The sequence below is a fragment of the Amblyomma mixtum genome, chromosome 4 (genome assembly GCF_055824585.1).
Source record: "Amblyomma mixtum isolate Tamu chromosome 4, ASM5582458v1, whole genome shotgun sequence".
NCBI lineage: Eukaryota > Metazoa > Arthropoda > Arachnida > Ixodida > Ixodidae > Amblyomma > Amblyomma mixtum.
In genome coordinates this window covers 48617715-48628835 of record NC_143015.1, presented here as the reverse complement: position 1 = coordinate 48628835, position 11121 = coordinate 48617715, and the positions used below count along the sequence as shown (strand labels likewise).

The following is an 11121-nucleotide window of genomic DNA, read 5'->3' as shown; positions in this document are numbered from 1 at the left end:
CAACTAATTAAATACTGAAGTCTACGTCTCCTCTAGGCAATAAATGCATTATACAGTATAATTCTGAGCAAGCGCCAATACAAACGTGCGTAAATTACCGGCAAAGTGAGGCAAGGGTTCGCTATTCCGGAAGGGCACCGAAATTCAAGATGGCGACGTCAAAATCTTTCCGCCAGGGAACAAAAAGCGCAGTGCACATGGATTAAAAATTTTCTTTATCTCTGGAAACATATACTTTATCAGGCCAGACATTTGTTACTGCGATGTTAACCACTTCCTAAGCGATCGGGCTCTAAAAATTGAAGTAGTCCATCGTCCACGCATTCGAACACCGGTGAGCCGTTATTTATCTTTCTGCAAAGTTTGGCTTTCCCGTAGTTTTGCTGCAGCAAGCTGTCAAGTCAAAATTCGTGGCCTATTTCGCCGCAGCTTCGTGTACGCCCGCCATATTGCTTTGACAAGAATCCCTGCTATGAGAAATAGGCGCTGTCCCTGAATGCCCTAGGCATCCTTGGTGCCATAGGCGCCGAGTACGGGGATCCTATCAGAAAATCCAACAGGCTGTAGGTCTGTTGGCAATCCGTAAATTGGGACCCTGCTGGTGTCGGGCCTGCTGGTGTTGGGCCTATTGGTGTTGGGCCTATCGGTGTTGGGTGTATTGCTGTCGGGCCTATTGGTGTTGGACCTAATGGTGTCGGCCTACTGGAATCGGCCTACTGGTATTGGCCTGGTGGTGTCGGCCTACTGGTATTGGCCTGCTTTTGTGCATGCCTGAAGGCCTGTTGGCCCGTGAGCATGAAGCTCACGCAGACACATGACCATGGCACCTTCACGTTGTTTCAACACACAATCCTGCTGGTATCTTTGGACAAGCTTAAAACGATTATCTGAATACTTTAAAAGGAGAACTTGGATAAACTGGAAAATTATTTCTGCATGCTGCAAATAAATGGTGCAATAACTTTTTTAGCAAAATGTGTGTCTCTAGATAACAGTTACAAAAAATTTCACAGAACACCTTTATTATGTTGCGCACTATTTGCGCTGTACATCACCCAGTTTCTGAGCAAGATGCTTGCGCACCGCTTTCAGCCGTTTTGCAGACTCCTCTGGGCTTGTGTCCCCCATGTAGAGGCGGAACAAAGCTGCAGAAAGAATAAATATTAAGGGCAATGTATGGATTGAGGGGCAGTACAGAAAGATTTCCACAAGCAACTCTCAAAAGAAGAAGTAAAGCAAAGAAGCCCAATGCAGTCAAGGACTGCAGTTTCAAAAGTTGCATATAGTGCATTATATATAGCCAAATGAAAAATTGCTTTGTGACTAAGGGCCAGCCCAATCTGGAACAGAATAGCCACTGGTGGTTCATACAAGTGCATTGTAGCACTTTGCCTTTGGCAACATACATTTTACACAATAAACTGACAAAATAGTGGCAGCATAAAAGCACCACCATGTTACTCTGCAAGGTAGAAACTTTTTTCTGAGATGATTCGACGCGGTCAAGAGCTTTTAGGTAGTCAGTGCAGACTGCGACATATTCATGAGAAGGACTAGCTGTAGTTGCTTAGTGGTTAGGATTTCAGATACTAAGCCTGAGTATTCAGGCTCGAACCCAGTCGCAGCCACCCAATTTCGATGAAGGCAAAATGCAAAAGGCGTCCATGTGCTGGACGATGTCAGTAAATGTTTAACACTTCTGGTGATGTAAAATTATTCCAGAACACTCTACTACAGCATCTCTCATAGGCTGAGTAGCCTTGGGACGTTAAATTCCACACACCACAACAAATTTATGAGAAGCCTTCTTAAAATATATGAACTCAATCTCAAACTGCTGAGCTACATCCAGCTAGGCCAACTTCAATTTCTCCTCCGTATCTCTGTAAGCTCTGCCACGGACAAACATTTAACGCTTCAATAATAACTATGGGCAGAATACAATGAATTCTTAGTTAAGAGCAGAAGAACAAGTTTAAGTAATACAGCTTGCTGCAGAACCAGCTTCATTAACTGCTGTGGTATAGCGCAGTGTTCTGCATTGAAAAAAATGCACACATGATAACTTTAAAAGTGAGTGAGCTGCCATTAATTACAGGACACAGCTCTGGATCTGTGAACTATAAGCAGTGTTGTCCGGTGGTGAAAATTCCTTGAACAATGGGTCTGTCATGACTTCTTAAATTTGTTTAATTCCAGTTTTATTAACATACTTTGCACGTACACGATGATGCAAATGATGATGCATTTAATGTGACCAGTTCCAGCAAACAGCTTCCTGCTTGTCTACTGTTTGTAAATAACCTGTGGACAAGTTGTATCCTGAAGTGCAGTCATTGAAACATTTTTCCTTCTGTACCAAAACTCACAGCCCACAAGGTATGATGAGAAGTTTAGGTTCCAAATTATTGTTACGTGGCCATTTACTAACTGAGCAACGCTAGACATAAAGCAAAAGAGTCACCAAAGGGTCAACACACCTTTCAGAGAAGTCAGCTTCTGCGGCGTCAATGCAGGCTTTGGCTCTGTCTTGCCCAGAGACAGGCTTCTGTTTGAAAGCGTTCCAGTCACACTCCTGTTTTTTAACTCTTCTGTGCTCCAGTACACCTGAGCCGCCATCCGGCAGAACATCGAGTCGGATGGCGCCTGGAAGAGCCTAGTCCACACCTGTGGCTCCACCCAGGCACCGCTTCCAGCATAGACCTGCAAAATATGTGCACACAGCTGTTAATACTTTCCTGCGGCCTATTTTTTCAGACCTCTTTCTGTGCTCTGAGGCTATAAGTACCTTGACAGAGGAGCTTTCAGTAGCACCATCAAGCATTACATAGTACTCTAGCACATGATGGCGACTTAAGGTCACTTGACAATGACGCAAAACAAAAACTGTCACGCTATTTAGCACTTTTTGTATAGTCCCCTCAAAGCCAATATGACAGGCTGGGCAACTGTTTTCTCCTGAGTCTCATGGTATGGAGCACAAAAAATGCAGAAGTCATGAATATCACAATAGTATCCATATGAAAGCAGTTCTACCACACCTTATGAGTTTTTAGAGTGTTGCATTGTCACTTTTTTCAAGCGTCACATTAGTGTGATGCCCACATAAGACTTCAAACTCCAATAACAACAGCAACGCGTAATATGACAAAACATTGCTCCAAATTCCATATCCACAAAAGCTTGAGCTGTGAATCAGAAAAAGCTACTACGGGTTCTTTACAAAAATAGTGTTCCAGTTTAGACATGAATGCAAAAATGGCTGCCTAAATTTGTCTTTGAGGAATATAGTTAAGGAGAAAGTGGATTCTACATCTGGCCCCAAAATATTCAAAGCTAACACACCACTGATGATAACATGGGCTTATGCAACTTGTTCAATACATTGGACATTGTTAGCAGTTTAAGCATGATCAATGCAGCTGTGTTGCGAACAGGCTTACCAGCTGCGCAACTAAAGTGCCTGACAGCAGGTTAGAAATGCAGGAGAGGCTTTTGTAAATTTACTGCTCACATGAAACAGCAGTTCAGTATGACAAATTAACTCTCCTTGCAAGCACCCAATTAGCAGCTTGAAGTCTTCTGCCACATCGAAAAGCAGCAATTAATATGCTTGTGCTGCAGGTTATTCCCTTAGAGGTGCTATCTTCCTGACCTATGCAATCTTGAAACTAAACAAAAAATTAAGCAGACTCAAAATGTTATTGAGTAGGCTTAATTTAACATAGGGTCGGATATACGGCACTCTCTTGGGGCAGCAGTCACATTTTAGCCATGTATTTCTTCGCCTTTTGTTAAAAAAATGGTGTTCTGCATGTTTTCCTTATGTGAAATTTACCAATGCCCCACCACCTCCCTCCATAAATGCTCCCCTGAGGCTCATTTAAAATGAATACTGTAGCTGTCTGCATACCTGTGCACATCTATCTATAATAATTCAAAAAGCCTACTTTAGACCATAAGAAATTTGTCGTCCCATTTAAGCTGACAAGATATTTTATATTTTAAAGCACAGTGCTTACAGTAAAACTGGGAGCCATGGAACACCATCTCCACCAGATGTTTACATGCTTGCTTGTAAAAAAGAAAGGTGATTACTTTTCCATCATCCCTGGCAGAGCCCACTTGTATGTCAGCTTCAGTGACAGGGCAGTGGCCATGGCCTCCTTCTCCTGCACAAAGACGAAAATTGACTTTTTGTTTTGAACACCAACAAAAGTATACAATGTGCATGCACAGGGATGATCAAACCATAAAATGATCAATTAACATAGCTTCTTATATACTTAACTTTTTCATGGGGGCTGGAATATTCAAACACTGCATGTGGTACCTCTACTCCGAAACTGATATAAAAAAAAAGCAGTGCTCATCGTGGCTTGTACCACAGGTATACAAGTAAAAAGTAGTTGTAGAGGCGTTGCTCTTCAGTTAAAGCTTGCACTAAGGTGTCCAGATAATCTAGACAGTTGCATGGCTATATTAGGCAAAACAACCATGGAAAGTCATTCGAGCAAATGGTAATCTTCTGAAAGCGTTCCATTTATTCTCACTCTAAAGGAGTTATAGCATTTTTTCGCACTGTATGGAGAATGCAATGGTGCTAAATAACTGAGAAATACCAAAATAATTTGACACTCATTAGCTTTTAAGCATTAAGCAAACTCTCCCAGGCAAGTCAGCTTCAGCTTATAAACACTATATTTTGAAGTGGATCAAAATTGTCAAATCACCAAACCAACAATCGAGCAATCTTACCACGTAGACCTGGGCTCTCCAGGGGACCAGCACTTGTCGAGGCTTGTCTTGCGGATGGAGTGAGTAAAAAGGAGTTCCAGATGTGTTATTCTTCCACTATTACCTGCAATAAGGCACGCAGGCACTCCAGACTGTTGCATGGCTAATGCAGGCAAAGAAGCCGTGCAAAGCCTTTGCAGTAAGACGAACAGGTAGTCTTCAGAAAGTGCTTTCATGTATTGTTGCTTTCAAAGAATTAATCATGGCATTCTTTTCGTACTGCATGGGCCGTGCAATGGTGCTAAGTAATTCTCAGCAACATCAAATTGGTCTGATGCTCATTGGCTTTCAAGCATTAAGCAAACTTTCCCAGGCGAGTCGGCCTCAGCTTATGAACACTATATTTTGAAGCAGACCAAAATTTTCAGATCACCAAACCAACACAGGAGTACAATGAGAATCTTACCAAGCAGACCTGGGCTCTCCAGGGAAGAAGTGCTCGTCAAGGCTTGTCCTGCAGGTACAGCAAGTAATAAGTTAGCCAACTACCGAGGCTTTTTTCTCCCAACATACGACTACGATCCAAAACCGCGCTAAACTGTCAGATCACTAAACCCAATACATGAAAGAGTATCTTACCAAGCAGACCTGGGCTCTCCAGGGAAGCAGTGCTCGCCGAGGCTTGTCCTGCAGGAACAGCAAGTTATAAGGAGCTGCAGAGGAATTTCTCTTCCATAATTATTTGCAGTAAGGCATGCCAGTACTTCCGACTGTTGCACTGCCACATCAGACAAAGCAGCTGTGCAAAGTCTCGCCAGTGAAAGGTATACTTACGTCAGCACTTTCATTTTAGCCTCACTTTCAAGGAGTTAAGCATAGCATCTGTGTCAGTCTACATGGTAATGCAACGGTGCTCTATCATTCTGATAACTCTCAAATTGACCCGGTTCAACTAAACAGTGTTCTCTCGCTAGGTTCAAGAAGTTTACAGATTCTGCTTACAAACACACGTCCTGAAATGTCATGAAACTGCCACCAGCAAACCACATGTCAACAAACCAATACGTGTTTAGAATGTATACACCTTACCATGCTGAACTTGGCACTGTGGGGATGCAACGCTCGCCGAGGCTTGTCCTGCAGATATTACAAGTAAAGAGCTTCAGAGGCATTCAAATCAGTTTAGGAAAATAAAAGAATGCAAGTGGGCAAATAATTACTTACCATTCTTCTCCATACTATCTAGTGCGGGCTGATACACAATATTCAGTGGAAGATCAGAGGCAGCTGCATATATCAGCCTCACTTCTGAAAAAGAAAAATAAATTTAAAAGTAATCCCTTCTTTCCCCCTTACATATCATAGCACATAAGAGTGAATAATTCGGTTTTTAAGTACATAAGTTTAGTTGCCTAAAACACTTCTGTTAATTCATTACTCCAGCTTCCTATACCTGAGGATATTAGTGCCAATCAGGTATCACATAAATTCATCAAACACAGGCCAATGAGCTGGCACTTAATGATTTTGCTCACAGCGCAACTTAATACCGAGAAAAGATTACTGATAACATTACCTTGTTATTTGGAAAGCCCATACAATTACTTCCAATGTCATAATTCAGTAAACATTGCCGTATCGAACAATAAATTTTCTCTGAAGTAGAGTTTAGAGAAAAGGTAAAAATTTATTGTCCCCTATGGCAATGTTCACCAGTGCCACGACACTGGAAGAAATTGTATCGGCTTTACAAACAGCAATGCAACGCTACCGATAATCTTTGCTAGGTTTCTTCATACAACTCTTTTTTTTACCTGTATACAAGAGTTTACTTCCACGTTATCCAGCTTGTCGCCTTCCACCATGCTATCCAAATCTCTGCTATAGTTGCAAGCAGTACCTGCGTGTCATGAAACTGAACTCCTGATGTTGGATACTGTTTGCAAACGAAATCTGCCTTGCCTACTCTGCAACACTGAGGCCGCAGGAGGGATAATTCCATGGTTCACAGGCTGCAGTACTGGTACATACTTTAGCAGAAAAGTTGCGATCTGGGTCAGCTGGTGCACTGTATTGAACAAATAACCCAGGCAAACGCTGAAGGACAGGGAAGGGACGAGGCGCACACTGCAACTGGAACTAACAACAGTGTTCTAATGAAGCACATCCATCTCCCAAGAAAACTTGCTGCACAGTTGTTAGTTTCAGTCGCAGTGTGCGCCTTGTCTCTTCCCTGTCCTTCGTCCTGTGGCTGGGTTATTTGTTCAATACAATGCTAACCTTCCTGCTTCAGTCTGGCAACTTCTATGACATACTCAGGCTTCCTGTTTATGATCAAAAGCCTAGCTATGCACATGGAAAAATCAGACCTTTTTCACTGATTTCTAATCAGCTCAGTCCTGTGACAGCCGCAGCTAGCCTATTTTAGAACATTTTTTTTGGTGCCGGCACTGCATGGTTGTGGCATGGTTATGGCACTGCATCATTAACTTCAAAACGGTGGCAACCTGTCCTTTTCAGCAAAGACTTCAAAAGTTTGAATCAGCCGGTGGAAAGATTTCCAATCTGATTTTACCAGCAATAATTATGTCCTTTGCTGCCAAATTAACAACAACATACCAGTGAAGAGGCTAAGATTCAATTTTCACTGAAAACAATGCAATTGTTCTTTATACCCAATGGAAATATGGTACTCAGCATGAAGGGCTACATAAAACACTAGATCATTTCTGTAATGCAGCTCATCAGCTTATAATGGCCTAAATAGAAGCGAAACATGCTCTTTCTTCTGAGCTCCCAACAAAAATACTGCAGATTACTGTTTCATAATGCACTAAGATTTCACTTGGCCACTTAGCAATGCGCGTCCACCATCAACTAGCCTACTTTCCAACTTTTGTTGACATAAGCAGTGCCGAACTGTGTGCTGGCATGCCATTAATGTGCGCTACCAAAGTCATGCATATGCCACCCTGTTTTTTTAATGTGCAGTGAAAATGAAAGCTAAGAAATCAAGGAAGCTTCCGCTAGCTAAGATATTGAATGAATGAATAGGCAGAGCATGCACTGATATATATTCTGAACGCGATGAGCACATGCAGAAACAAAAATTTCCGATAAATGAAAAAACCTGGCCTGCCTCAAAAAAGAAAAAAAGATTTTAAATTCTTTTTTAATGCTTAATGATCTCCCGTTGAGTTAAAAGGCACATGATACACCGAGGGTTCTTTGCACAGACCAGCTGCCTATCCTCTTCCTGTCTTTTTGGAAACTTATAGCCAGTGAGTTAACTGGAAATTTGAGGAAGCAATCACGACAGCAACAAGCATCCCTCCACACAGCTATGATGGATTTCAGAAGTTTAGAAGTACCTGTTCACCACCATCTTCACAACACATTTACAAGTGTGTGTCTGTGTGGGGGAAACAAAAAATTGTTTCACACTACACATGATTGTGTAGATGGATCTGAAAGTATGCTCTGCATCAAGACATAACAGCTCCAAAGAAGCTAACTTTTCAAGAGGATTTACCAGCATCGAAGAGCCTGGAAGTAAGGCTGCGCTGCAGTTCCATATTCAGAATACGGAGCTGTCCAACTTCATCCTTAAGAGCTTCAAATTCAGCTGTAGCTGGCTGGTCACCCCTGGCTTGCTTCAACGCAGCCAGTTCAATCTCCAAGGCCTCTGTTTTGCGCTTCAGCTCGTTGTGCAATCCAACAGGAACCATGTCGACGGCTCCATCCACCACTGCCTCCTCAATCAACTGCAGCTCCTGTTGGCGCTGCACATCAAGCCGTAGCTTTTTTGCTGACTTTGTCACCTGCAACTGAATAGGCGCAATTAAAATTTCCTGCTGAACTGTTGAGCACACCAAAATATGCAATCCATCAAGGTTAATCCTGACAGCAGCATGCCACAGCATAATGGGGAAAGTTGTGCAATGCACTAGTACAGGGGGGAAGAGGAGGGGGGGGGGGGCAAACTGTAGGTCGCGAGCCACATGTGGCTCTTCACAGGTCCAAGTGCAGGTCGCAATTCTCCGATATCTGCAACTTGCAACTTCTGACGCAAGAGCTCAACTTCAAAAATTCTTTTCTCACTTTAAACAAAAATTACCTCGATTAAAATGTAAGAAATGAAAGGCAATAAATTGTTCTATGTAACCTGTCATTGTTTGTATTTTTACTTGGATCACCTCAGGGTGAAATTAACCAGTGTTTTTGGCTCAAAATGCACTTTTTTGCAACCTTAGTATTTTTCTTACTTCAATGTACACAGTTTCATCACCTGTAACATTGGTTATAAGTTCTAGACATCTAGAGAAGCCAAACGGCTATTTCTGAATTTGCGAGAGCAAGTGGGTATAAAAAAACAGCAGAAATGGTGCATTTTCATATTTTCTTTAATTAAAAAAAAAGATTTGAGCCGTAAAAATCTATACGCTCTGATTTATGTCGAAAGCCAGAATCTGCGCAAATGTCACTGAAAAAATTGTGGAGTGTTTTCTAAAAATTTGTTTTTCATTAATCTTTTCTCTTAATTGGTTTGTTCACAGAAGGTTGTGGCCAAGTACTACACCAGGGTGGCCAAATCCTGCTCTGGTGAGGAAGTGCGTTGTCGGTTCTGGTCACCGAGATCAGGCCGCACTTCAGGCCTGGTTATGCAGTTCCATCGACAGGCAGAGTTTTTTTTTTGGGGGGGGGGGGAGACATAGGAGAGGCCTTTGCCCTGCAGTGGGCGTAGGCAGGCTGATGATGATGATTAATCTTTTCTAAATATTATTATTTTCCAAATGTTAATATTATAGTAGAATACAACTTAAAAAAACAGCAGTTGCTAACACTGGACCGCAGTCGCCGCTTTCCAATTGGAACAGGAACAAAATCAGCCTGACTTTTGTAAACGGAACAGTAAACGAAATCAGCTTGAATGTTTGACTTTATCAAACAATCCCCATATCAAAATTCAAAAGCTCATAATTTTTTTCGTGTGATAAGCTTTTTGTTTATTTAACCAGAAACGTTTAAGCAGCGGTCTACTTTTTTGTCGTGGAGGAATTCTGTGCGTGGAGGCTAAATATATGGGCGGAGCTTCACTGCAGACTTAAGTTGTATCCGACTATAAGTGTTTTTATTAAAGCCTTCTCTAAATGTTCAAACTGCACTGACCTCACAAATAAATTTTTTCAACGAAAATGTTTCAGGCTTTGATTAGGCACATTGGCATAACTTGCCATGAATATTTTTGAACAAACTGTAGATGGCTGTGTGCAACGTCTGGGGTGTTTGGCATGGAATGACCCAGTAGAACTGTGTTTGGTCACTCAGAGTCAACCCCTAAGAAGGCTGCTAGCCTGGTGCACAAAGGTCAGCTGACCTTGCAAGCTGATCCAAGTTGAGCCAGGAATCACGTGGAAGAGTGTGTGGGGAAAGGAGCATACTAAATGTCAGCACGGCATCCTAGTAGGCAGTGTATTTAATGTGGAGCAGTCCCTGAATATAGATTAGCTGTCCGTTCATCTTCGTGTGTACACCTTCTTCCCATGTCCATATTTTTTAACACTGCTTTCAATAAATGTAACTCACCTGCCCGACAACCTACTTAGGATCAAATATTTTACAGCTTGAAATAGAAGTGGATATCTGGAGGCAATGATCTGTCTTCAAGGCCAGTCACAAGCCCCACCTTGTGAGCTGTTCATCAAGTAGACACACACTTTTAAAGTGCAAAACTGCACATTTGAAAGTAATATTACCAGCCTTTAAAAGCTATGACTTTACCTTTCCTTTTGTCCTTTTCTTCTCTTCGGGTGGTATAAGAGTGTAAGGAGATAGCGCCACCCAGCGGCGTTCGTGAGGAGAAGACAAAGCACGAGGAGCGCGTGCTGAGGGGTACGCCGGGACAGGTCGAACAGGATTACGGGGCAGAGAAGAGAAGAGCGCGGTGGGCGACGGACGTGGACGAGTTCTGCTGGCTCCCCGAGTTCCGGGCTTGGGCCTTAGCCGCAGACGTCCGGGCTACCAGACCTGGACATCCATCGTCGAGAGCCTCAACCACCAGGCCCAGGCGCCACTCTTCTCCGTCCATCCGTCAGCTGCTCCACACAGGCCGCCTCTGGCGCCTACGTGACCTTTTTCCGGGATACCAGACCTGGGAACCGTGCCGGGAGCCCACGAACGCTGACGCTGCGGTAGCCTTGCATCGGCGTTTGGAACGCCAAGAGACTCCTTGACTACCCGACACGCAGCCAGTCCTCGCCGCTCGTTGCTCGAATAAGACAAGTAGTGTGACTTTCCTCTTTGACTCTTTTTTCTGCATTTTTCGTAAGCACCTTGTTCTGTTTCCCCGTGTGTTTTTTCCCGTGTGTTGTTGCGTTGTTCTCT

The 11121-nt window shown here is 42.9% G+C and overlaps 1 protein-coding gene across 1 annotated transcript; it reads right to left on the bottom strand.

Moving 5' to 3' along the window:
• Nucleotides 1-1005: 1005 nt before the first annotated feature.
• Nucleotides 1006-8317, bottom strand: LOC149346445 (uncharacterized). Its single transcript, XM_089541334.1, has 8 exons — nucleotides 8270-8317; nucleotides 5962-6045; nucleotides 5827-5874; nucleotides 5377-5424; nucleotides 4759-4800; nucleotides 4099-4172; nucleotides 2481-2703; nucleotides 1006-1145 (listed from the first exon to the last, which is right to left on the bottom strand). The coding sequence occupies exons 1-8, from the start codon at nucleotides 8310-8312 to the stop codon at nucleotides 1036-1038; spliced, it is 672 nt and encodes a 223-aa protein (XP_089397460.1). The 5' UTR covers nucleotides 8313-8317; the 3' UTR covers nucleotides 1006-1035.
• Nucleotides 8318-11121: the final 2804 nt, after the last annotated feature.